Source organism: Telmatherina bonti, assembly GCF_933228915.1.
Source record: "Telmatherina bonti genome assembly, chromosome: 1".
NCBI classification, from domain to species: domain Eukaryota; kingdom Metazoa; phylum Chordata; class Actinopteri; order Atheriniformes; family Telmatherinidae; genus Telmatherina; species Telmatherina bonti.
The window spans coordinates 30,439,314-30,467,307 of record NC_136619.1 but is presented as its reverse complement, the minus strand read 5'-3'; the positions used below and the strand labels follow the sequence as shown (position 1 = coordinate 30,467,307).

The window sequence follows — 27,994 nt, the reverse complement described above, 5'->3', positions numbered from 1 at the left end:
CCCATGCAACACAGCCCTGATAACCGGGGTCTTGATGGAGGATCGCTGTATCAAGAGCCTCCCATAGCCAGATCTGAACCCTTCTGAAAATTTCTGGAATGATACAAATAACCATGAAGGAGAGCAAAGCAGATTTTTTTTAAAAGAAAAAGTGATAGAAAGTAACCAAACAGCTATTTGAGCAGTTTAAGCAGTGGACTCTTATTTATTTATTTTTTTTGGAACTGTATATACTGATACCGACTCCCTGATGCCAAGTAGCAGACGGTGTGTGAGGGTCAATTAAATATGATAAATTACTCTCATATATAGTTATTCATGACACATGTTGTTTATCTTTTGCTGGGAAGAATATCTCTCTGAGCAGCACCTTGCCACTATTGCTTGGAATAGTCCTTTACCCACTGATAAATTTGCTTACAGACTGCAGGTGTAGTATAGCCAGTGTAGCACCCAGATTCTTTTACCACAAAGTCCTGCTGTTGTAACACATGCAGAATGTGGCTTGGCATTGTCTTGCTGAAATAAGCAGGGGCTTCCCTGAAAAAGACCTTGTTTGGATGGCAGCATATGTTGCTCCACAACCTGCATGTACCTTTCAGCAGTACTGGTGCCTTCACAGATGTGCAAGTTACCCATGCCATGGGCACCAACACAATCCCATACCATCACACATGCTGACTTTTGAACTTGGGACTGATAAAAGTCTGAATAATTTTCTTCCTCTTTAGCCAAGAAGACACAATGTCCATGATTTCCAAATAACAAACTGAAATGTAAACTCGTCAGACTGAGTGTGTCTATCTATCTGGGATGAGCTCAGGCTCAGGGAAGCCGAGGAATTTTCTGGGTGTTGTTGGAATGTGGCTTTTGCTTTGCATGGTAGTGTTTTACCTTGCAATTGTAGATGTGGTGACAAACTGTGTTAACTGACAATGGTTTTCTGATGTGTATCTAATCCATAATATTTCATGAAGATGAAATCCTTTAATTTCTTGCAATTTATGTGGAGAAATGTTCTTAAACTGTTAGACTGCCTGTTATTTACAAATGTGGCGAGTCTCACCCCATCTTTCTTTGTGAACAACTGAGCCTTTCAGGAATGCTTCTTTTATACCCAATCATGACACCTGCCTGTATCCAATTAGTCCTTTCAGCTCTGGAATGTTCCTAACAGGATTTTTTTTTTCTGTCAGTATTCCTTAATTTTCCCAGTCTTTTGTTGAACATGTTGCAGGCAAAAAATTTAAAGTGAGTGAGTAGTGAATATAAGTTAAAACAGATTTGTACATCATAGTATTCTGTTTTCATTTACATTTGTGCAATGTTACAAAATAATTAGAATTGTGATTGTAGTTTCTAAGTTTGTGATTGGAGCCTGTACAATAATGCTAAAGTCTTCATCAGCTGGAATGATTCAGTGTTCCTTTGCAACTCAACAAGCTCATTTATCTGCAGTGCTAAATATGCAGCAGTTTTGATAATATTTCCAAGGACTTGGAGAAAAAAAAAGCCACCGCACAGAATGGGCAGCTGATTTACAGAAACACAAAAACTATTAAAAATCTGTTGCAAAAACCTCATTGAGGCACTGAAACAAAAAATGTAAAAACTGAACAATAATCTTGATGAATAAATTTCTCTTACTGCAAGTGTTCATTTAAAGCTTACCTGATTTTATTTTAGTATAAGGTTGTAATTTTTTTTTATTTCCCCAAACCCTCATACCAAATTTATTTTCTTACTGTTTTTTTTTTTTAAAATTCAATTAAAACAGCAGAAAATATTAAACTATAAAATGATACGATCATTCAGCCATAAAATGGTGCCACACATAATCTGTAGATAATATTGACTTACTGCCCAGACCTAAGTACTAGTTATGTCAAGGGAGCCTTATTTCATCATGCTTCAGCTTTTCCTCCTTGTGTCTTATTAGACCAAGAGTTGCTACAGAGGGAAAAAAAAAAACCAAAAAAAAAAACAGAGCTAAAACCCAGTGAAGGCAGATACACAGCCCTTCTGGCACAAATCGTGCTGTAAGGTCTCATGTAATCCTGCATCTCAACAGGCGCCAGACACCAGCATTTACCCGTAGGCCCCTCTGTCAGCCCAGACCTTTCCCTGGCTAGAGAGGCATCTTGGGACAGGAGGTACCCACAATGCCAAGAAGACAGGTGTTCTCCGCCAGCTGTCACTGCAGCCTTTTCTTCTGCCTTTCTCTGTCAAGGCACACACATTGCACATTTTCTTTTGTCTGTCATATATGGCATAATACTGTCGTATCAGAAGTCAACACACTGCAAAGTTGTCTTAAAAAAACCTCAGCTTATAATTTCTTGGTACCCAGTGACCTAAAGTCATTATTTTCACCTTGTTATGTAAACTTGATGTAATCTCTGTTAAGTACTGTATGCTTAAATAGAGGTGAACAACTGATCAAAAGACAAATGAACTCTGCTTTCCGAGGTCGTGGAGGAAGAAAAAGAGGCATGAATTTGGAAATTCAGGAGACTTGGGGGGTAGAAATGCAGAAAGGCAAACAAGCATTGGATACATCAAACACGACCTGCTTAAATCCCTGCCTTTGAAATGTAAAAACCGAGACAAAATATGGCTCAGTTCCTCGGTTATTGGTGCTTTAATAAACACATTTACAAAGATAATTTCAAACAGTTTATTAAATAAAAAAAATACAAACAAATAAAAAAAAAAAACAAACAAAAACAGATGTATGAAAAACTATTTGTGAGATAAATGCCTTCATTGTACCAAACACCAGGCACTGTGATATGTTTGGCTCTAAATTGGTTTCCTCAATACAAAAGAACAACAAACAAATAGAGAACTGTGGTTGTTATTGTCCAGCAATAAATATTGCTCCCTAATGATGCTGAAACTGTCAAACAAATGTCACCAAAGTCTCGTGCTCGGATGAATACTGTATTTATTTTTGTACTGATTGTGTTCCTGCAAGATGACCGTTTTTGTTTGTTGGCTTTAGTAAATAACACGCAGGTGAACATTTCGGTTTTCTGTTTCAGTGATTTAATAATCTTTAAATTCAATGGTTCCTGTTGGCTCTTCATTAGTGTTTAGAGACAGACCTTTACTTAGCCTTGCAGATGCAGCTAAAATCACTGCTATCCCTAAGCATGGCATCAGACATGTGATTCTTCAGACACATTTTGAAATGACAGGTTATTGTGGTCTTGGTGTTACAGAAATAAATGTTTTTTTAAATTTTTTTATTTTTTTATTGGGTCTTGTGACTTTTTATTGTTTTTTGTCTGTTGGCCAAATGATGGCTTATCCGTTTAATCATGTTATTTATTTTTTTTATTTTATTGCAGTATGGCTTGGATCGAATTCTGGGGGAGGAGAAAAGTCTTGCTTTACTGGCGAGAGCCATCGATCCCACCCAGTCTGCAATGATGACCGACGTGGTGAAGCTGCTGTCGGCCATCTGCATTGTAGGAGAGGAGAACACGTATGTCTGCACAACTGTGCCTGTTTTCCCAGTGTTTACACGCAGCGTTTGTTTAGTTTCATGAAAGAAAAACTTATTACTTTAGTTGAGGCCTCACCCAAAACTGATTGTCTAGTGGATCATTTCTTGTCTGTTTTAAATCCTCCCATTATCCTCATTAATCAGGAACAACAGTAATGTTCCTGTGTCACTTTGACCTGGGACGTGTTTCGTTATCCAGAAACCCCCCAAAAATCCGTATTAAAATGGTTTTTATATTATTATTATTATTATTATTATTATTATTATTATTAAGCCAATAACTGATTATTGAACCACAAAATTGGTCAGTGTGACTTGCAACATAACAGGAGGTTAAAGGGGCTTTACTTGTTTAACTATGATGCAGTTAAATGAGGGTTTGGTCAAACGAAATGAAATAATAGAAAGAGGTTTAAAGTATTTTTATTTTAAAAAAAAACAACAAAAAAACGAAAGCAAAGTTAAGGAGTGAGCCATTTTTCACTCATGCATTTCATGTTCTCTTATAGTTTGGAGAAGGTCCTCGAGGCCATTACCACAGCAGGGGAATGGAGAGCTATTGAAAGGTTCAGTCCCATTGTGCAAGGACTTCGAGATCGTTCTGTTCAGTTACAAGTGAGTACAAAGTACACTTGTTTTACACTTTTTGGGTCAAAATTGAGTGATGGCTATTGTCAATCAAACAACTAGTCCCAGTGACAGTATTGTTGCAAATATATATTGCTTGTCTTTTGTGCATTTGTCCTTTTTTTGGTCCCTATATTAGTCACCAGTGAGCAACATGTCATGGAAAAAAATGTCAAATATTTCCTGCAGTTAGTGGGTATTCACAAGGAGTTGCTTAGAATAAATAAATGTAAACGCTTGGTAAAGAACAAGAAAGGAGCTGTGATATTTAAATGAAAATATCATTATGCAAAGCACACATTATCTAAATTTTTAATACAATTTCTGTTTATTGAACTTTTTGGTCAAATGCAGAAAGAAAGTTTAGCAGGTTGAAAAAGAATTATAAAGTGGCAAAACATCATCATTACATCATTATGTAATTATTCTGGGACTTTTTATTTTTTTATTTTTTTTATTTTTTTAAAAAAGCTGTCCTGTACACATGGACTTTAAGCAACAGATACTTTAGTCTTGAATTCAGCTCTAATTATCAGTTTGAGCACAGGCAGGACTGAAAGGGGAAACATGCACTGTTTATGATTACAAGATATCAACCTGATATTCTCATCATCATCAGACAGATGTCAGCTAAGGAGGACAGAATGAATAAAACATCACCCCCCCACTGTTCACTGAATTTTATGATGGCTGGAAATGATATTGAATCAGCAAACACATAACGTATAGATCTCCGGTCTGTTGGAGGAACATTTCTTAAGATTCTCACTGCAACTGATTGATTGTCAGGGACAGAACCAGCTAATGTTTGAGTCGTGGCATCTCTAAACAGCTGATTTGCATGTGCACACATGTAATCTGCAATATTAATGTATCTCAGTGCTACAAAGAATTTGTGTAATACTTGTACAGAACAAAATGATCTCAAAACAGCATAAACAAAACTAACAAGAACAGCAGAACATGAAGACATATTTTTCTTCTTCATACATAACGAAATACATTTTTCACACTTTCTTTTCTACCAGACACTTTCCTAGAATGGACTCTTTATAATTGAACATGTTTTTACCTCTACAAACACACTGTCCATTTAGCTCTTGTTTGTATTCTCGCTCTCTTTCTGGGCATTAGTATCAGGCGTATGAACTGCTTGCTGATACCCACTTTAAATATTGAATATAGGCTGTTTTAAATGGGACGGTATTGATCGGGAAATAATGTAATTAAACATTTGCTATGTGTGTTTGCATTTTTAGCCAATAGCTCAGGGTTGTGCCCTGTGATAATTGCATGCACTTACACACACACACACACACACACACACACACACACACACACACACACACACACACACACACACACACACACACACACACACACACACACACACACACACATACAGTTTTCACATTTAAAGCAATTCACTCCTTTGGTTGGTTTGCATTCCCAAGCAATGATTGCTTAGCTTGATTTCATATATGCTTAGCTGAAATCAAAGTATACACTTCCTAGTCAGAAAAAGATGTTTTATTATGATTGTCTGCAAATTAGAAATACCCATGGACCCATTTATAGTAAAAGTAGTTCATAGCTTAAGCAATTATTTCTTGTAATTTTTCACAGTCGTCGTGACACAATATCTTAGTTTTAAAAAGATTAAACAAGGATTTAATAAAGCTGCTTTTATGAGAATATTCAAATGATACTTTGAAAATGTTTTTTTTTGTTTTTTTTAGCAGAAGTGCCCTGGAAAAAAAAAAAATTCTTGCTATCAAACTGACACCAATCCTCGAGGCTCCAGAATATCTCTCATCGCCGTACCCTCTTTTCACACACGAGTGGATTTCTTTACTGATCAATAATTGATTTTTCTGTTTGTGTTTGAAGAGTCTAGTTGAAGCGTCACAGGATGGAGCGGTCCCTGTGTAGTAAACCAAACTCGGGGGAGGTTGTTGGGAAAAACAACATCCAAAAAGAGCAAGTTTGCCCTTAAATTGACTGTTAGTTAGCTTTGTGTGTATGGGTCTGCAGTTGTTGCATTAATATTAAAATCACCGCCCCCAGTTGGTGACTGGAGAAAATAGACATGCATTAGTTATGGTCCTCTGCTTCCAAGGGACATAACTCATTCTGAATGCACGTCAGCATGTTTTTCATCAACTTCTGGAAAGTCGTCCATCATCTCATTCTTTGGATTTTTCTATTACACCCCTCTCCCCTTCTCCCCCTCATCCCACCTCTCTCAATGTCTTTGTACCCTTCGTGTTGCAGGTGGCATGCATGCAGCTCATCAATGCCCTGGTAACATCTCCTGATGAGCTGGACTTCAGGCTGCACATTAGAAATGAATTTATGCGCTGTGGCCTCAAAGAGATATTGCCGGTAAGCAAAACATTACCTCAAACACACACACACACACACACACACACACACACACACACACACACACACACACACATATGCAATATAAACAGACTCGCACCTAGTATTAATATTTAAATGAGTTGTTCACTTTAGTGAAATATTGTCGATTTGCTCCAGCCAATAATTTATGTAACACTGAGGAGAGTTTGAAATGTCCTCAACAGCCAGAAACCAATAAAGTTTCTCGTGTCTTGGCCAATAATCTTCCTACTGGCTTTTATAACAGTCCCCTAACATGTTTATCTGTTGTAAACAATGTAGCCTGTTGCTGCCAAGGAAACATAAATTAAAGTGAAGCGTTGGTGCCCACACCTGTATATCATGATGAAGAAAAGTGCTTCGTATCAGCTTGTTATCTTCAGTTTATCGCTCTCCTTTTGGTACATTTGTTATTGAAGATGTTGATTCTTTCTCCTCAATTTATTAAGCTTAAATTGTTGTCCTTTTCCATCTGTTTTACCTGTTCTTTTTTTCTTATTCTGCCCCTATCCTTTGATAGCAACTAGCAACCATCAGGAACGAGGCCCTTGACATTCAGCTGAAGGTATTTGAGGAGCATAAAGAGGAGGACATGATGGAATTCTCTCACAGATTGGAGGACATCAGGAGTGAGCTTGAATATCCTTGTGAAAATTGGAGTCAGAAACATGTAGAGATTAAAATGCAAGGCTGACATATTGTCTGCTCTTTTACATTTAGTCATATAAGGTGGAACTGCTCATAACCCTAAAATGTTAACACATAAATAAGTGATTTGTACATTTTTCTTATTTTAGTAACTTCTCCCTTTTTGTGTGAAAACGCAATGTTTCCATTAATCTGCGAGTCCTTGACTCTCTGCACTGATGCGGGGGATGTGTTCAGCATTCTGCAGAGCATGGTGAAGGACAGTAGCGCTGAGCCCTATTTCCTTTCCATCCTGCAGCACCTGATGCTCATACGGAACGACTACTTGGTCAGGTAAAAAATCAGCTGCGCACACATGCAATATTTATAATGTAAAGTCTCAAGAAGAAAGTCTATTTTATTATTTTTTTCTCAGTAAATGCCATTTTCCTCTTATTTGATTTATCACCCTTTCACTCTTGTATCCTCCGTGTCTGTCTGTATGCCTCACACAGACTTTGTATTATCTTTCTTTTTCAGCTCACTTGAAATGTGAGTTTTTCTTCGTACACCAGAGCTCTTTGTCTCTTCAAGGAGTGGATACTATTATGCTGATATAAAGACTGACATTATATTGTCAGTATTTTAATCTCTTATTTTATCTGAATGGACACAAAAGCAAATGTCCCTGTCCCTTTTGAGCACTTGTAATGATGTACACTAGTTAAGAGGTTTGGTTTTGTGGGGATCTGGCTTTTTCTGCTTAAGGCCGTCTGAGTGAAATTGGCTAACAAAGGGAATGCTTTCTTTTTCATCTCCAATTCATCTCCAGCAACCAAGGCTCCAGAGCATTTCTCATCTCCTATTAATGGTCTTTTTCAAAGGCTTATTTTATGTTGGTTCACTCACAGCTGGGTGTGACTTTAAACCTCACGTTGATCAAAAGACGGAGCTTTTATCCCAAGAATGCAAAATGCATCACCTGCAGTTTTTCTCCCACCCAGACATTACACCTGTCTGGCACTCTGCTCTGTTTGATTAGTTTACTCGTGTGAAATGATTATAAAATCCTAACGCTGGTGGTTTTTATGGCTGCCTCTGTTGATGCCATCTGTTTGGATGGCATTGATAAGAGCACAGAATATCAATCAAGTGCAGAATAATATTTTTCTGCCTCACGCTGTCTTCGCTGTTGTCTTTATCTCATGACAAATGACCTGATGACCCGCATTAATCACAGTGATAGTTATGAAGCGATTGCAAAATTTATGCTTAATGCAAGAACGAAGTATTTGTATTTGTCTGCAGCTGGAATTTATTTCTAATATCATTAGGTAAGGTGACCATATAATAAACACTCCATCAAAACTGGGGCAATAGATAATCACATGGAAGCTCGAGCACAGGTGTTTTGAGACTTGTTTGGTTTCCTTAATCACTAGAGACCAGAGTGTCCAGTGTTCCAGTACAGATGTGTGCAGTAGGTATTAGACTGCATCTGGTAAACCAGTGTTTTAAGTAGTGGAGAAAAGTAGAACCAGCCAGGCTTGTTTCTGTTGTCTTTCTGTGGAAACGCATGTCGAGTGGAAACCAAAACGTAAAATATCCCCGCTGAGGTGCTGCGGCTGACAACAGGCAACAACTGAGCTTCACAAGAGCATTGAAGCATGTCCACGGTACAGATTAACTGGTTGTAATTCTGTAGAGTTTGCTGGACCACCTTTTATTTATTTTTTTTTCATTAAACTCAGAGACAACTGTTTCAGGTCCAAATACCAAAAGAATCGGTGAAGTTAAGAGAAAAAGAGAGATCTACACATAGATAAGGAAATAATTAGATCACACACCAAGATTTTGCTTCAGCAATAGAAAACTGTACAGCTTTGTGGCTTGCACAGTTTAAGAACTAGTGAGCATTAGAGCCACTGTCAAAGACAAAACATTTAAGCCTCAGGAGGTGCAGTACTTAGTAAATCTCTCAGGCAGTGGAAACTGGAGAAGGAATTGGAGGGACCATCATGGGAGGAAAAACCAGCGCATGCAGTGTTGCCACTGACAGATAGCTGAAGTGGCGGAAATGAACCCGTCCTACCAGTAGCTGGAGAGGGATGGACTGAAAGACAGCCCGGACACATGAGCACAGGAACCCCAGGGGACACAGGAGCAAGCCTTCAGCACCAGAATAGAAGCTCAGATCTACCACACCAGTGCAGGCTGTGCAAAGTGGCCCCTGAAACCATCCAGACCCTCACAGCAGGGTGCTGGATAAAGGGCAGGACATGGAAACATTTGTGCAAAATTCTGGACTAGAAACTGCCAAGTTAAAAATTTTTATAGTACTTTGGGAATAAAAGTCCAAGAATAATGAAAATAAACTTGTGTAGTTTGAATAACAACTTGGGACATTCTCTTTGTTTATGATTTTTGTCTGCATATAGATAATGATCCCATCATGCAGCTCATCTTCTAAATCCTAGACACGCTTTACATCATCAATGCCAGCCTGCTCTTTGTTTAAAAAAATAAGTGAAAACAGATATTCTACGTGACATACTGTTTGGAATTATAAAAAAGTATTTGACGATTTGCTATTGAGGGAATTAGGACTCTCACTGCCATTGGTTTTAAGATAATTAGCAGATCAAGCAGTTTCTTTTTTTTTTTTTCCCTCCTACTTTTGTTAATTCTGTGGCTCAGATCGTGGCTTCTGGAAGTTTGGAACTTTGTTACTTTGAGATCAGCACAGATCTTCACAGATCTTTATGAAATGATTTATGTTTGGCTTCTCAACAACTCTTACTAAATTAGGAGGCATTCCTCATTTTTAAGTATCATCAAAGCAGTTCCTCTGCTTGAGTGGGATTTGTGTCAGTGCTTGACATGAAACTGACTCACGATTATAAGTGAAAAGGCTACCTAAATACAGATGGGCAAGAGTTAATCAAGCTAATGACAACATAAAGACTCTTGCAAAGCATTTACTGGCTTGATAATTCATCAGAGAAATGGATATTTTTTGAGTGGGAGTCGATTTGAGCCAGAGATGTGTTGGAGCCAGTGCCTAATAAGAATCAACGGTATTGTACTTTGAGCTACTTTAAGACGACTAAGTCCATCTTTTTTACAGCCTGTGGTTGACACATAACTGACTGGATGCTGAATTATCTAACCTTGTAGCCAGCCTGGCATCAAGTGGACGTGATGAAGAGACAGGAGGGCAGCCGTGCGTGCCTCTTAATGGTGCTGTTAATGCAAACTTCTAGCTGCTGAGTGATTATTAGATTGATTTATTTACTTTACATCATGGTAAAGTGAATCTCATGGTCAGGACAATCAGGCCATTGGCTACAATAACACAAAAACATGGACCCATTTATCTGTTCTTTTGTTGCTTTTTCCAGTCTTTCTGACTTTCTTGTCTCTCTTATGTTGATTCCCAGGCCCCAATACTTTAAGATCATTGAGGAGTGTGTTTCTCAAATTGTGCTGCACCGCAGTGGCACCGACCCAGACTTTAGTTACCGCAAGCGCCTGGATGTCGACTTCAGCCACCTGTTAGGCAAGCCGCACACTTCTTGGAATATGTTTTAATTAAAATTGGTTCAGTGAAACATTGAGAATACTTTTCTTATTTTTTTCTTCCACTTATATTTTCAGAGGCGTGTGTGGATAAAGCTCGAATTGATGAGTATGAACAGAGAGCTTCGGAGCTGGCACAGAAGGCAAGTACTGACAAAAATGCCACTTAATTTCCTTTTTTTTTTTTTTAGACTCCATGTCTATTACACCATTGGAACAAAAAAATGCCCTGTTGCCAGTTATTGTGAAATGTTTAATGCAATAAATATTAATAAAGCTGTAAGCAGAGTGAAACAAACACAGCTGATAATATGTAAAATAAAAAGATTGTAAACAATAAACATAATTCTACATGTTTTGTTAGTTTGCAGAAAACAACATGGAAAATGTGTTTTTTTTTCTTTTTGGCTTAGTATTTGATGTTTGTAATAACTTAAACCACCAAATTTAATTCTAAATTAAACTTTTTACACAAAAACATTGAAAGTTAGACAATGTTTTAACCTCAATAAATTCCAACTTAGCAATTTAGTTGGGTTAAAAATGATGGTGATATGAATCTATTCAGATTAAAATGATCAATATCTATTCATAAAGTGAAAGAAGAATTTTTTTTTTCTTCATACATTTGATTTTCCTAGATGACTTTACTCTTGCACCAATGATTACTGATTCTCTCTGAGATCTTAGCACATTCAATTAAAAGTTTGTCCGTGTCAAAGTCAGATTTTATTTATTCAGTTAAATTACATTCACCTATTAACTATTTTGCAGCTTAATACCTCTCACATTAGCAACTAATGATAACACTAAATGTTTTGAAAATAAGTGGGAGTGATGTCGGCACACATCACAAGGTCAAGTTCTTTTATTTTGATCTCGTTTTCAATACAGTCAAAAATATTTAAAGAAGTAATTTAAAGTCTCATTTCTTCTGGAACAAGTTTACACTTTTTTTTTTTTTTATCAAAGAAGTAAATAGTCATTTCTGAGTTGTATTGTGGTTTAAAATATGTCTAATATTATTTTTATGTGTTATTAATCTCATCACAGATCTGAACTTGAAGAAAGTTTAAAGCAAATTCACTAAATGAAGCATTCTAAATCAGTCTTTTATGCTTTTGCCTAGTAGGTCAGTACCTCTACGTTGTACAGGACAAGGAAAATGATGGTTAACCAGCAAAATATTGAGCTTACAATTAGTTATGTAACATTTCCAGAGGGTCTTTAATTTACATAACATTAACTCTCCTCTTGTTCTTTGCATCTAATTTCCTCATTGATTTAATGGTAATTTAAGTTGAGACATATATTGACTGGCCCCAAAAGTAAGAAAATACCGAACAAAATGTTGCAAATTTGCAATTCCTTTGAGTAAATGCTTCTAGTTTGAGAAAATTCAAATAAATCTGTGGATGTAATGCAAATGCGTTTTTTTTTTTAAAGTTCACTGGACTGAAAGACGTGCTGGTGCTTTTCATCACAAATAATAATGCCAAAAAACCTAGAAAAGTCTTGTAATTTTAGAAACGAACATTTCTCTGAGTGATGCCATCAATGCTTCCAAATTTGTGGAAGAACGGCTTCAAAACGGCAAAGTCCAAGTGGATTTGCAGAATGCTCGTAGTGCAAAACATTTGACTTGAAGTTCAGAAATAATGCTGTCATTACTCTAAGTCGGAGCAGGAGCCGTTTGCAGTCCTTTTTAGCAAACTGGAGTCAGTGATTGTTATGTGTATATATGGCACTTAAATGAGTTAGTAATGAATGAGAGTTTCTGAAAGGCTTGACATCCTGTCCGAGTTAATTCCTAGCCACATGAATGCAGTGAAAGATTTTGTGGTGTGATTAATCTGTGCTTTCCGTTGAAGTTTGATGAGGAGTTCTTAAGCAGACAAGAGGCACAAGCTCAGCTGGTGAAGTGTGAAGAAAAAATAGCTGAACTCCAAACAGAGCTACAGGCCTTCAAGTCCCAGGTACATGTGCATGCACTGTATGGTGTATCCTATGATTTTGATGTCTTCTTCTGTGCTGGATGTAATATCTTCAAGATCACTGGATTTGCTCAGTCAACAAAACCCTCTAAATGTAGCATAGAATTGCAAATGAACTTTCTTTTCTATCTTATCATTATGAAATGTTCTTGTTATTTTAGAGTGAGGTAGTGAGATACTAGTGGTGGAGTGTGCTGGGGTGGGGTGGGGTTTCTCCACTGGAGCCTGCAGTTTTGGTTAGACATGGAAACTGCTCTACTGGCTAGCTGACACTAAGTCTAATGAGAACACTGACCGGTCCTCCATGCTGGCCGTTTCTAATTCTCTGATCTCTATCCCATAAGAGGAAATTGTTCTAAAAGCAATTTATTCTGACAACCCCTTCAGTCCTTACCCTCCCCCAATTACTCCAGAGAGTTACTCCCACACCCTGGCACTGCAAGATAACTACACACTCAGAGAAGGGGAAACGAACATCCCCTTTTTTCCCGATAATTTTTCAATTTGAGCGAGCAAACACTGAATGAATACTCAAATAGTACCTGGCTTCAGATGGCGGTGGTATGTTTAGTCAGTGCAGGTACAAACACACACGCTTTGTTTCAGTCGGGTGTGTGCTTGTCAGTAGCAGAGTAGAAGGCCCACGGCTGACCTTTTAGTGTGCGTCTTTAATCTAAAACTGGTGCATGGATCAATAATCCATTTGCTCTCTATGATATAATTTACTTATAGGCCCAGTTATGATATTAGATTTTAAACTTTGCAAAGAAAAAAAGAAATGGGTTTTGGATATATTCTGAGTAAAATCTGGAGCGTTTATGAGCGTTTGACTTCTGCTGCATTGTTGAAACAACTTTCCTACTTTATATGTGACATAGTGGTTATTAAAAGGGAAAGTGTGTGAGAATTGTGTTGTGTTTTATTCCCCACAACCAAGTTTGTTGTAAGGGTCCCTGGTAAAAACCAGAGGAATTTAAAAACTGGACCTGAAATTATAATTGTTAATGTTGAGTGAGATGTGTTGAATCTCAGCTAGGTTAAATAATCACTTAATATCAAAACTAAAGCCTCTAGATCAACGGAATATTCTTTGACTAACACTGCAAGTTTTTAGTACATTCTCATGTTTCATCAGCTTTGTTTTTTATTTTTTGTTTGTGTTTTTTTAAGCGCTTTGTGACAAAACAGCTCAACAGTGTCTTTATTTTGAATACTTTATTTGGCAAATATGTTGTCGCCGTATCCTCTCTAACTTCGTTGGATAATCACATTTCGTTAGTTCAGTAATTGCTGCTTTGAGAGAAGCAGATCAGTCATATTCACACTGAAAACCTCTCATTTTTGGATTTTATGTACAAAATGGTGCTGTGATTATAATTACTGTTGCTTTTTTGGGTGGGGGGGGCTTTTCAGTTTGGATCTGTTCCTGTGGGTCTGACCTCTGCCCAGAGTGTACAGCCATCGTCTTCGTCCTCATTACCATCTGGGCCTACTTCTGCACCTGCACTGGGGCTTCCAGCTCCCCCTCCTCCCCCACCTCCTCCACCTCCTCTACCCGGCTGTCCCGCCCCACCTCCTCCACCTGGAATGCCTCCTCCATTCGGTGCCCCCCCCCCTCCTCCTCCAGGCTTTGCTCTAGGCTCCCCCACTCACCACACACTGCCTTATGGCCTCAGGCCCAAGAGGGAGTTCAAGCCTGAGACCTCCATGAAGCGCCTCAACTGGTCCAAGGTGAGACTCCACACAGTGTGTTTAAAATATTCATTCAGCTTTATTTTTATTGCATTCTGCAGGAGGAGGAAAACACCTCAATGCCATTTACTTCTGACTCTTGAAAACGCAGTTGTTGTTTTTGGGAGATCCAAAGTTTATTGAGACTTCTACTTTGTTGCTGAAGTTTTTTGGCAGATCCAGACATTACAGATGTTTTTCTAAGAATTAAACAGCATATTTTTTTTTTCTTTGTGCCAAGCCAGTAATTGACTACAGCAGATGATGAGGTGCTATTGTCGGAGCAGCCTCCCTGTAAAGGCTACAGATGTTGTTCTCTATGGAGCAATACTGCTACATAACAGCACAGGTGATGTTGGTTTGTAGTGTGATTAATAATTTACTTTCAGGTTTGCATCTGTACAGGTGTTTAGCAAACTAAAACATATGTTTGAATTTTTAGTGAACCCTCTGGAAGGCCGTGAGAAGGACCTATGTTATGCTACAGCTGCTTGAAAGCGCCACATATGGCAAAGTTTGGGACAAAACTGTTTTGAAAGCTTTTGGTTATTAGATTGTTTCTTGTTGTTGCTCCAAATAAGTTTCTGAATAACTTTTGTTTTACTGAGTGAGCAAACTTTTATCAACTAACTCAGAAAGCATGAGGATACTTTTATAGTAGCTGACTCTGTAGGAGTCTTAATATGTGCATGCATTTGGTCTAATTTCAGTTATTCAGAACAGTACATTAAACAGCAGATGTGTGTACAGCAGTCCCACCGCATCTTTGTAGTCAAATGAGCTCCCCCCCAAATTTTGAGTGTGCCTGTATTTCCTGTATTATGATTTAAGTAATCACCTTGGGGTTCTGTGAGCCTGCAGCAAGGACGGACAGCACGAGGGATCGTCTTACACAAAGAGTAATTTAACATTTGTTTAAAAGATTTAAAGTTTTAAAAAGTTACTTTTTTCCTACTTTTTTACCTAAATAAGGTCATAATGACGGTAGAAAAGGATCATATTATTAGTAGTCTGATCAGAATCATATTACATTGTCATGCATTCAGCTTAATCACACTCTTACTGAAGAGAGGTGCTCTGGAGTTTTTGTGTTTCATGACACGTGTCTATTAAGCAGCACGGCTTGTGAAACAACGTGGAGGCACTGGGTAAGAGATATGTCTCAGAAAAAATAATGTTTTGTGGGATTTGGGTGGAATTCATGCTTCTGATGGTATATATATGCAACTCTGCCTCTCAAAAGCTGTGGCCCTGCAAGTTTTACGTGATTAAAATGAATGAGTCCCTGAGCTGAACTGGATAAGCTTTTGGTTTCATTTCACTTGAACAGGTTTTATGGAGCAGGGAAACAATTAAAACATGCAGAGCTGCAGCTTTTGAGGACTGGAGTTGCCTCCATCTGGTATAGGTGGACATAATGTATGTGCGAACTGTTAATTGGATTGTGCTCTGTTTACCCTGTAAACAGAAATTTAAGTGGTGTATCTCTTCTGGAGCGCTTATAACCTCTTTAATCAGACTAAATTAAAATAAGGTCTATTAAGGTCAGTTGTTGGAATATTGATGTGCTTGTGAGCTCGTGGCATTTTCCAGAAATGAGCTTAATAGAAATGTTGATATGAATTTGTGTTTTCAGATTCGCCCCCAGGAAATGTCAGAGGCCTGTTTCTGGGTGTTGGCTGATGAGGACCAGTATGCAAAACCAGAACTGCTTAACAGAGTTGCTCTTACCTTTGGCTCACAAAGAACAGGTACGACTCCATTTCAATATATTTACTTGTTTAAAAAAAAAAAAAAAAAAGAAAGTACTTTAACGCCCATCTGCTCCAACTGAAGGTTTACTTGTTATTCACAGGCATCTGTTTGTTTTGCTGAATATATTTTTGTTATTTCAACAAACTTTACTTTTACATAGACCTTCTTTGAGATTATTTCTCAAAACTTCGATCCATATGTAGATTTATTTTCTCTCTTCAGCACCTGGGTTTGAGTCTTTATTTTTCCTTGCCTTCTTTTCTCCTGTGTGGCTCATGACTGCAGCACTTTGGCTACAGATGCTGATACGCTGAAGTGGATTGAAGTGAAATTGCGCCTTAGCTGAGATGGATTGGTGAAAGCTTGCAGTGAATTTCTCTGCTGTTTCAAGTTTAGGTCTTGAGCAGACTAAATGAACTGAAATACTGATTTTCTGTGCTTGATAATAATAAAAAAAAAAAAAAAAAAAAGGCATTACATGGTTGCATCCTGCACACATTATTATGGTTCGTAAGAGCTTCAGCATTCATGTATAAGATTGCTGCAATGATTAAAGCTGGAGCAGGACGTAGCCAGAGATGTTATCACTTTTGTCCTCCCTTGTGTTTGGTCTATTAGTTCTGTCAGTGATGATTTATTCACATCTTCTGTTTTCCTTCTTGTCTTTCCACTGCCTCAGCTCGCTTACACCAGTTTGAATTATTCATCCAGGTGTTATCTACCTGTCACAACTCTATGCTGCTCCTCTCAAGGCACATAAGAGCCCCCCCCTTTAATGTGCCTTGCACCCTAGTTTCCTGCCATCACGGTGCTGAATAATGGAAGTTGATGTAAATGGTGAAGAGGTAGACAGCCAGTCAAATAGGTGTTCTCTTGGGAGGGAGGGAGGGTAAAGGAAGGATGTCCACTGGCAGACGGTCATTTTTGTGGGTTTAATGATCCAGAACAGACAGGTGTTGAAATGTTTTTTTTTTATTGTGAACACGAGACATGCCTCTCATCATAAGATTGATACACGCTGCGTTTTAGCACACCTTCTACCTGCCTCGTTACTGCTCATGGATAATACGTTGTAGCCGTTGCAAGAAAGCATCAAACATTTGACTAAAATCAAACCTTTGAATGACCTTTCCTCGTCTCAGCGGAGGTTGTAGAAGCTACATGAGTAGTAGGTTGTGCTGTCGGATCCAGTTGCTGCCACCGCTGTGTGTCGGTGGGCGAACTCGCATGCACACATGCTTGTGGGCCCATCTTCTTATTAACATAGCCGTGCAGCATGTTTCATTTCACTTAAGAGCATCGGCATCTGGATCAGCATTAAACATTTACAAGGACATGTTGTGAAACCGTATTCACTCAGTTTTTTCTCATGAAGTATTCATTTACATCTCTTGAAACTTCTTTATTCTTTTGTAATGTTTGCGCTTCTTGCTACAGGAAAATGAATAAATAAATAAAAGTTGTGCCAACCAGTACACAAACTGCAGGCTTTGGTTTGAGGCTGGGAACAATTTAAGACCGTCACTAGTGCACTTTCTGCAGCCCTTTCACTTCATCAAAAATGTAATATACTAATATGTATTTTTGAGTATGATACAAAAAATGAAGTCCTGCGTAAAGAGTTAGTTTTACTGCAACTGGAAGAGAATTGTATTTCTGTATTTCTATCAGTGGACGCTATGTTAATCGTAGTTGAAATAGATTTTTTTAAAAGTCTGTTTAACTTACCTCAGCTATAAAACTGTAATCCTGGCAAAAGAATATGTAGAGTGCGCTTTTAATTGTCAGAAATATTTAATAATGTCTTTGTTTAATCGCGAAGCATTCACCTCATAAATGGCACATTTCTTTCACACTGGTGCATTTACGTACTTTGTTCTGACAGCATGAAATCTTGGCAACTCAACACCTTCCTTGAATTATAAGGAACAGAAAGCAACACAAACAAAGGAAGAAAATGGTGAGCAATCAACAGTTTGTCCTCTGCTTTCTTGGCATGTGTTAAACTAAAAGAATCGTATATTGAAACAAGCTGCTGTCGCCACTTTTTTAATACCAAGCAGATCTTGAGTAGAACCATTAGTGTTTTGAAAGAGGTTGCCCTCAAATTAAAGATACGCAATGAAAAGCAAAGAGAGCTTCATATTCCCGAATGTTGATAAAAGTTCATTTTATGCATTAACCTTCACAAACCACCATGTCGAGTGCGCTGATGAGCCACATTAAAGCACCACTGGCTGAATTCCATCATCATGACAGCTGCAGTTGGAATCGGTTTTGTCAGCTGTTGCTAATGTTGATCATTTTAACCATAGAAATAACAACTTTCACTGACTGTTAATGAGCAGCGTACAAGCCTTACAAGCATTTTCTCAGCACCTGTGCTTTAAAGCAGCTAGCATCAAAGGCCTGGTAAAAGATGAACCTTTGCATTTAACTCATTTTGTTTTATTCAACATCTGACTCCAGATCTGGAAGACATTGTTGGAACTCAAATCTGTGCTAGTTTGAAGTCTGTCTTTTTATTTAGTCAAACTGCTCTTCATAGGGGAAAATGGAGGTGCTGACTCCTGGCCTGCTGTTTCTTGTCTTTCTACTTCTTCCTTCTTGCAACACGACTGCGGCTTTGCAGTAGTTTGTGCGTGTACTGGAGAGTTCGCCATGTACAGAATGAAATTGCTATAGACTTGTGTGCCACTGTTTGATTTCCTTGACAAATACAGCTTTCCTTCATATATTTAAAGCAACAGGCGTAGGAGGCAGTGAGTGGATCTGTGTGTAGTGGACAGGATGTCAGAAACTCAGCCGGCTCTTCGACATTTCTATTGCAAATCCTTTTTATGAGCCATGTCAGGCAAATTGGAAGGCATTGCTTTGAAAGTACCATTTCTCTGATGGGGCAGTCACATTTTTGTTAGAATAAAATAAAAAACAAGACAAGCTTATCTAACGGAGCCACTGCTGCAGTATCTTGTTGAATAAGTGGTCCTTTGATAATTGCAACAGTCTTTTAGAACCTACCAAGCGACAAAATATTGATTCATGCAGGATTTAAGGATAATTGTTTGTATTTCTTCTGCAAATCCTAATTTCTGTTTACACTATATAATCTGCTAAAGGATCTACGAAAACACACTTTGACCTCCGACCCCCCTGCGCACATGTTTCTCCGTACTTTTTGACCTGCATTTTACAGAGTACTACTACTTGTCACTAGCATCTTGAGATTTTATCATTCCCTGTTACTATTTATTCTATCCAGATTAAATCTTCTATTAACAGTGAGCAAATTTTCCCATCAACATAGATGAATGGATAAACTTTGACATAAATGAGTTTTTCAGTGCAATATTTGTTGTATTTTCTCACCAACAAGCCATAACATTCATCCACTTTAGGATGAGAGTTATAAAATATTTCATTTTTGGTTTGTGAGGACTCGATTGTGTCATTTTTTGACCAGCAATCAATGGGGAACAATTAATAAATTCTTCTCACAGAACTGGATGAACTGATGTGATCACATGTTTGGTTCTGCTTATGGTTGCCAGGATACAAACCTGCTACTCCCACTAAAGACTTACACATTTCTGAATCCTTTTTTTTTTTTTTTGTCTCTCAGCCTCTTTGACACATAGTCCAACAGACAGACCAGCTTGCTCTTCTTTATCCACCATGCTGTGCTCTGCTTATAAAGCAAAATGCCAGGTCACAGTTATGCCAGTCTTCAGCGTCTTCGATTTACCGTCTGGGGCTACTGACAGACAGTGTTGCTGTTCTGCTCTGCGAGCTTGGAGAGTTTGGTGTTTGCAGCACTTGCAGGGGTTCTCTGGTGGCCCAGCAGCTTGTGGCAGCTTTCCTGGACAACAGTTCAAATCCTGCAAATTTTATAAACGGCATGCTTTTTTTTTTCTTTCTTTGTGAAGTAGATGGCTGTTGTTCCTAAAACTGGTTTTGCTGGGAGTTTATTTTTTCCTCTCTAAAGAAAAGTTCTTTAGTTGTTTTTTCCTTTCTACAGTCGCTTGCGCCCCATGCATGCTCAGGACAAGTGATTGAATTGATTAGATTAAAGAACAGATTTGATCTGTTCGTTTTTTAGGCAGTTATCATTTTAATAAACTGTCTTATTTGAATTTTGTCACTGTGAAATGGAGATCTTATAATTTGTTTTAATTTGATTCCAGTTAGGCTTGAACTGTCCGTAAAAGTGCTTGAGATGACTTTTGTTGTTAATTTCTGCACAAATGAAGCCGATTTGAATTGGTGAAGGGCTTAACATTAACCTCGTCCATCTGTCTGAGGTTATTAGGGTGATTAAAACGTCTCATGAGGTTTCTGTTGGAGCAACTGAAAAAAATAAAGATGTCTTCATTTATTTTACTAACTTGTAAACTGTTGTTGTTCTTCACTGTCAAGTACATTAACAAAAAACAATAGTTTCATGCTAAATATTAAAGGAAACAAAGTAATAATTATTTGCCCCATAAAGGGTTAAACTTTAAACTTTTACTTTTTTAGAGCACGCAGAGTAGCTAGCTTTTCATTGTGATTTTAAATTACGTCAAAAATTCATGTTTGTGGTACATATATGTATGTTAAATGTTCTTTCTCTGCTGTTCAAATAACATTTAATGTGTTTTGAATTTAAAGGATTGATTTATCTAAAATGATAAATGCCAAAAAGTATTTTTTTAAAGAAGTTTTTATATGTAATTATGGAAATTTGCCAATCAGAATCTTTTGGTTGTAAGCACTAGTTGAGGCAGTTTTCCAAGTGGATACTTGTAATCATTCATTTTCGTCATAAATGGAAAAAGAAATCAAAAAGAAGAAAAAAGCTCAGACCTTCGTTTTTGACGAAGGTCTGAGACGAGAACTTTATGAATATAGAAAAGCCCATGTTTTTATTTCACTACATTGTAAAGGTACAGTTTTATCCTTCATTGACGTGACTGTCAAAGCCCGGTCTTTTCCAATTTGTGTTCTCCATTATGCACCCGGTGCTCCAATGTCAGCTTTCAAAGGACTTGGTGCATTTTCCATCCCTTCTGAAAAACACCAACAGGTTGGGCAATTCATGCAGCGCTGCTGCTTTCCACCCAGCGTGTATAAAAGAAAGCTGCGCAATGAAACTCATGCATCTTTTGCACTTTTCAGCTGTTGAAAATAAAACAAGCATCTGTCTTTAATTTGTCCAGTCCCAACAGGATGCATCTTAGACTCAAGAAATCTCCACATCTTCACTGCTGACAGGCCGCAAACAGATTGCGCCTATCCTATTGAAAATGTTTTTCTCCTCATAAAAACTTGTAATATTTTAGTGAAATTTTTGGCTCAATGGATTTTAATCCCTTCGACAAACTAAAGTACATAAACATGAAATCCTTTTCTTCACAATGCCTGCATTAAACGTATTCCTTAGACTACTTTGTCAACTCACCCACAACAGTAAAACAGAAATTTCTGTGCTGCGTTGCAAAAGTATTTCATTGACTTTTTAGACTCATAGTAAATGGAGAAGCGGTAACCATAGTTAATCAGTAGGTGCATAAATGGGGTTTAACTCATTGTGGTTAATAATCACAGATTATGAATTGAGCACCATTAATGATGCTACAGTGTCTTCCTCTCATCTCAGAGCTTTACACTGCCCCCATGACATCTGAGGGCTTTAATCGCTGTCTTACTGGTTACTGTTTCATTTGTTGAGGTTGGAGCCTATAGAGGGAGAAAAGAGTCCTTCCTCTTCAAGCTTCATCAGTGAACTTCAGAGAGGGTAAACCAAAAGTGGCATTACTTAAACTATTGTCGTTCACTGGTGGAAGTCACTGTAAAAGGAGAAATTGTTCAGATTTGATGACACATAAGATAGACTGCATTCGCGTCTGTCTTAATGGAAGCATTTCTGTTGAACTGGAAGTCTGAGTAAATTTGTCACCATTCAAGTCTTTTAAATATATTTCTTTTTAATAAACACATCAAAGATTGTTCAGCCTCAGATTTGGAGACACTTTAGTTAATGTTCCGCACATCAAAATGGAATTCTAGCTCCCTCTCCCCCATTTTCTTTTTTCCCGTTTCCCAACAGTCACTGAGATGAACGTGTGGAAAACATAATGGCACACATTAAAGATCTGTCAGACAGTATTAGTAAATCAATGCTTGTAATGACAGAAACCAATCTGTGTGATATTAGATTTCATTCAGATGAGAGATGCAGGGCTCTGACCTGTGATGTGACGCAATTACCAGAATGTCCTCACCAGCTGTCTGTGTCATTGGTGACTCGGATCGCTCGTCATGGCGAGAACATGAAGTCTTTCTGCGAAGGGGCAGAAATTCTTTGGCTCTATTTGACTGCAAAATATTAATCAGCTTCTTCTTTTTATTTATTTTTTTTTAAGAGTTTTTCGGTGGAAATAAACTGTACCTAACACGTCCAGTTTCTTTGTATGTTTTTATGTACTGACCAAAGAAAACTCTCTGTGGTCTGCTGGAGGACATCTTGTTAATACTTTGCTGTGTGTTTTGTGTTTGCTGACAAAAATGTCTGAAATGATGCTTCCTTCAAGCCCTATTAACCACTCCTCTGTTTTCTGTCTCTGGCTCTCTTGCTTTTGTCATATTTCTTTTTCTTGCAACTTCTGCTTGGCTGCATGATTGGCCTTCATGTTTGTGCTGGAACAGAAACAAAAGGTGAGTAATTTTCTTTTAATTCTAACCCACTAAGCTGCTTCTTGCCATTTAAAATTTAACAATAATGAAGTCATTTCAGAAAGACCTGCTGAGACATTCATGTTTATATGTAAAACTTATTTCAGCACCGTGACATCCTCATTTTTCCACCATGAGTGCCACATTCTCATGTATTCTCATGGATTATTCAAATAAATATTGATGTTTAAATTCTGAAGTGAAAACAGAAAATTAAATTAGTGAAGATTCTGTGAAATTTAGCATTGTTTCTTCATTAAGAGTTTGCTGTTTTTTTAAACTCTTCAGAGTTGCTGTCATGTTTGTCATCAACTAGTTGGGACTGGACTTTCTGTAACAGCTGTAGCCTGGTGACATTTTGTGCCTGTTTTCTTTGCTGGTGGGGTGTTTGTCGTCACCTCACAAGAAAAAGGTGCCAAATTTTAATCTGAAATCTCATTTTTCTGTGGCGTTTGAATGCTCTCTTTGCATCTGCATGCACCGTTGATGATTGATACATTGATTTTATGAGGAATGAGTGTGTGTGCATGCTTGTTTGCCTCTGCGATGGACTAGTGATCTGTCCATGGTGTCCCCTGTCTTTTGTCCCATTGGCAGCTGGGATAGGCTCCAGTCCCATTGTGACCCTGAATAGCAGTAAAACTGGAATAGAAAAGAGATGGATACTGGATATTGAAGAGTAAATTTGAGATATTAAAACTAAAATTGTATTTAATTATGAAATAAGTCATCTTGACTGCAATGACTTTAAAACTTTAGCATACAGTCGTTCAACTAAGTGCTTGTCAGACTTACAAAGAAAGTGAACTTAACAAATCATTGATTGTGTTATGTCAAAACATGTCCACGAGTCACAGAAATAAAAAGAGCCGTTCTCGGTATCCATATCTCAACTTTTTATATACATTTAAAACGTATCGGAGGACTGCTGCCTCTCATCCTGCCTGACTTTGTTCACCGTCTGTCTCACCCTGTAAACATAATGACGCAGCATGCTGTGACAAGTGAAATGCATCCGCTCGGATACACAGGGTAAATTTAGGATTCATATCATTAACATTAAGACAAATTTAGTTGGTTATTGGTGTTAGATGGCAGGTCTCTGTGTAGATTATAACCAGCCTTCATCCCTAAAAATTATTGACAGATATATGCTGGGATAGATTATTATTCTGACTATAATCAGCTTTAAATGATCAGGAGCGTCCTTGTACACAAAAAAAATGATCTGAGAACTGCTTGCACGTTGTTTGCTTCTCTGTTATGCACACATTAATTCTTTATTTCTAGGTAGAATAAACAAATAGAGTTTTATTTTTCTCACATATTATTATCGTCCATATGTGAAACTGTCAAGCATGTGTACTTATTCCTGTGCAGTTTTGTCTTTTATTATGTTCATACATGTGTATCTTAATTGATGCCTGGAATAAACAAGATCTTTCTTTCCATCTCTACTTATCAAAGATGACAGAGAGATGGATTTGTTGCTATAGCTTTTGGAAAATGAGCAACAACATGAGAGCTGCCCTTTCCCAGGGCTTATTTTCAGCTAATAAATAACATCCAATTAGATGAAACCCTCAAAGATCACAAAATCAGTTTGCCATTTCTCCTCAGGATACAAGCATGTGCTAATAACCAGACTCTGCTGCAAAGTTGCTGCCCTGCAAGATGAGAGACCGACAGAAATGGAGAGGCGTTAGAAGAATACAACTTTTAAAAAATGAGTGTTCATGTGGAAGTACACAGCCATGAAATAAAAGTGTATCTGATTCTATATTAGAGAAAAAAGATGAAGTTTCTTTTCCATCATGATAAAATTCCTTTAAGTTCCACCATAGGAATCTGCAAATATGTGAGGATGATTATTCCTTTGTTTCAAACTGTAGTTTGAAAATATTCCAGCAAAACAACAAAGTAAACAAAAATTAAAAGGTCACACAAAATAAAAAAAAGAATATAAAAAACTATAGATGTAAAAATAAAGTTTCATACTAGAGCTATTATGAATAAACTTGTTAGGTCGTTGCAGGTGTATATAATATGGGATTTCCAGCAAACTTGGTCATTTGTGATCACCCCTAAAAATGTAATTTATTGAACCATTTTTGTATGAAAACCATTTATCTAAATACACTGAATTATTTTACTGTTGCTGAATATCATAAACGTAGTCTTATCAGGATTAAAAGATAGAGTACCTTATTTATGTCAAGCCGAGATATTTGTAGACTGTTTCCAAAAGTTGCTTCAGAGTTTCGCCTCTGCCAATTATTATGTGTGTGTCATCAGCGAACAAGATGAACTTGAGCAATTTCTGCCATTCCTTTAGTTCAGTCAGCGTGTGCGAAGTTGACTGCTTACTTCTGAATCCATACTGACTGTGAAAGCAGGTTGTTAGTTTCAATGAAGCTTCCTAATCTTTTATTACCTAATTTTCCAAATGTTCTGAGAATTATGGGAGAAGAGAAACTGGTCTATAATTGTTGAAATTGTGCTTTTCTCTTGTTTTGAACAATGGAATAACTTTGGCTGTTTTCATTTTATTGATAAATTGACCCATTTGTAGTAACAAGTTAAATATGTAAGTAAGTGGCTTTTAAATCCCATCAATAACATATTTTAATAACTGACTATGTCACTAACCTTCTTTTCATTTACAAGTATTAAGAACATTTTTATTATGATTTCATTCTATTGCAAAGTTAGTGGTTGTTGCCGGGGCTTGGATTTTTTTATGCCATATTTGATCCAACACTGAAAAAAAGAGTTTATTAAATCTATTTGGCATCTCATATTAGTTACTTATAATATTGTAATTCTTTCCAAATCACTGCAGATTATTACTCTGAACAGATTTATTTCAAATAAGGCTATTTAATGACTTCCATATACCTACCTAATGTTATGTTTGCTGCCTAGTAAATAGTTATGGTGTCTTGTCTGTCAATTCCATATAAAATTAGTTAACTTATTTTTATATTTTTTGTTTCTATTGTCCTCTGTTTTATGTACTATGTAGAGTAGAATATACTATAGAATATCTGGTACATTTAAGCTTTGTGCTCTACAGTCAGAATGACACAAAGAAATAAAGTTTGTTAGCCCCACGCTAACCGCATTTTGCATTCTCAGTCTTCAATTATAAATATTGATAAATATCAATGAGCCCAAAATGCCCTTATAGACTGACTAAAGTACTATTGGATCTGTGGTTATTTGCCAACTCGAGATTCCTCAGGCACAGGCTGTTACATAAATATTGATTATTATGATGACTATTATTGTTATTATTTTTGAATCCAAGATGTGTTAGATGGTAGATAAGCCAAAGTGGTGATGAAATGTCTCTGCCTTACTTCTACTTTGTTAAAATGTAACTTTACATAACATTGTGGTCCTATTGTTTGCATTATATATTTAGACCAGTGATTTGATAGCTCTGGGTATGCTGGGATGTTGCTTTAGTTTCATCCCTGCAAACAGTGTAATCCTAAATGTTCCGATTGCTAATCGGCATTGGTGTTTCTCTCTGCTCTCATTTGCTGCTTGTGTTTCTTAAATGTCCTACTGCTTAATTACATATTAGAAATATGCTTATTTACTAATTTTGACTTGTCTCATCGTTGTATGTTTGTTTTGAATTAGCGCTAATCATAAGTCAAAATTAAGCTAGTAAAAGTTTGCAGTTTGGTATTTTAAAGGGAATAAACATAAGGATTGGGACATTAAATGCTTTGAGGTTTTTTTTCTTTTTCTTTTTAGATGTGATTTACTATGGAATTAAGGCTGTGCTCTTAGTGGATGTCAGGCTCTCCAGATCACTGTGGCCTGTTACGGAGAAAGTTGAGGAAAGACGAGCTCTGTTACAACTTCCAGCCTGCTGTAAAAGATAATTAGACAGCCTGTTTCCATATGGATATAATGACCGAGGAAGAAGACATGTTTGTGTGGGTTTGTGTCAGTCTGCACACAGATATTTGTAAAAAAAAAAACAAAAAAAAAAAAGTTGATGGATATAGTGGTTGTGTGTGGGAGGGCTTTAAGCTTGTACGGGCGGTTTAAGGAAGGGAAGGGATAGCTCCCACCGTCCGAGCTGACGGCTTAGTGACTCGTCAAACTATGTGACACATAAAAGAGTCATGATCATTCAAAGCCACGCTTCTGCTCTGCCTATCTCAACTACAGTAACAGTGAGGATACATCTAAATTGGAGCCACTTAATTTATCCTCGATGATTAATATTTCTTGCTCGCAGGTTGAGGGTGTTTTGCTGCAAAAGCTTTTGTGGTGTGTTGTGTAGAGAAGTTGATAAGGGTTTGAATAACAAGAAGACAAAAAGGAGCTCAGGATGTTGGTGGACAACATCACAGGAATTATGAGGGGATTGAGGACTGGAGAAGGAGGGAATAAGAGGACATAAAAAATGGTGGTAGGTGGTGGCCTTTAAAAGAAAATGGACTCTGCGGCTGAGGCTTAAAGTTCCTCATTTTCTTCTTTCTTCTTGTTTACGTTCAGTTTGTCGTAAAATAGCAATTCTTGTCAGATTTCTGTAAAGGAAAATGGAGGCTAGATGTTGCAGAGAGGGGGTGGGGCTCGCTGAGAGCAGCAGATATAATTAGCACCTAACGTGACTTTAAACACTTTAAATATAGTTTGTTTTGAACCACTTTAAGTATTTGAGGCTAACAGCAGGATGTCCATATCATGCTGTTTGGCAGTTAGTGTTGCTTCTCAGTGGTGTGTGTGTGTGTGTGTGTGTGTGTGTGTGTATATATATGTATGGACTTTCGCTTCCATATGTCTGGCTCGCTTGTTCTTCTGTTTTTCTCTTCACATCTCACACTTTGACATTTATAGGAGCACAGAAAAGTCCAATAACGAGTTTTCATATGTCTCCAGAAAATTTCTGCCATTCTGTCAGATATGATCATACGTATAATCGTTAAGGGCTTTTCTCATTGTTGTTGAAGAGGAAGATCTAAATGAGCAACGAGTCTCAGTTGTACATTTATGTATTAGATTTTCGACAACGTCATTTATTTTG

General features: G+C 37.5%; 1 protein-coding gene across 1 annotated transcript in view; it reads left to right on the top strand.

Annotated features, from left to right (window-relative positions):
• LOC306759536 (protein diaphanous homolog 3-like) overlaps positions 1-27,994 on the top strand; it is a gene marked incomplete at both ends in the record, with an annotated part of 164,955 nt that overhangs the window by 22,627 nt on the left and 114,334 nt on the right. The window contains 10 exons of the mRNA XM_079245205.1: positions 3,354-3,490; positions 4,021-4,126; positions 6,413-6,523; positions 7,065-7,183; positions 7,409-7,525; positions 10,612-10,730; positions 10,829-10,893; positions 12,622-12,726; positions 14,158-14,475; positions 16,112-16,226. Of these exons, the coding sequence (XP_079101331.1) occupies positions 3,354-3,490; positions 4,021-4,126; positions 6,413-6,523; positions 7,065-7,183; positions 7,409-7,525; positions 10,612-10,730; positions 10,829-10,893; positions 12,622-12,726; positions 14,158-14,475; positions 16,112-16,226 (1,312 nt within the window). The remainder of the gene's footprint in view (positions 1-3,353; positions 3,491-4,020; positions 4,127-6,412; positions 6,524-7,064; positions 7,184-7,408; positions 7,526-10,611; positions 10,731-10,828; positions 10,894-12,621; positions 12,727-14,157; positions 14,476-16,111; positions 16,227-27,994) is intronic.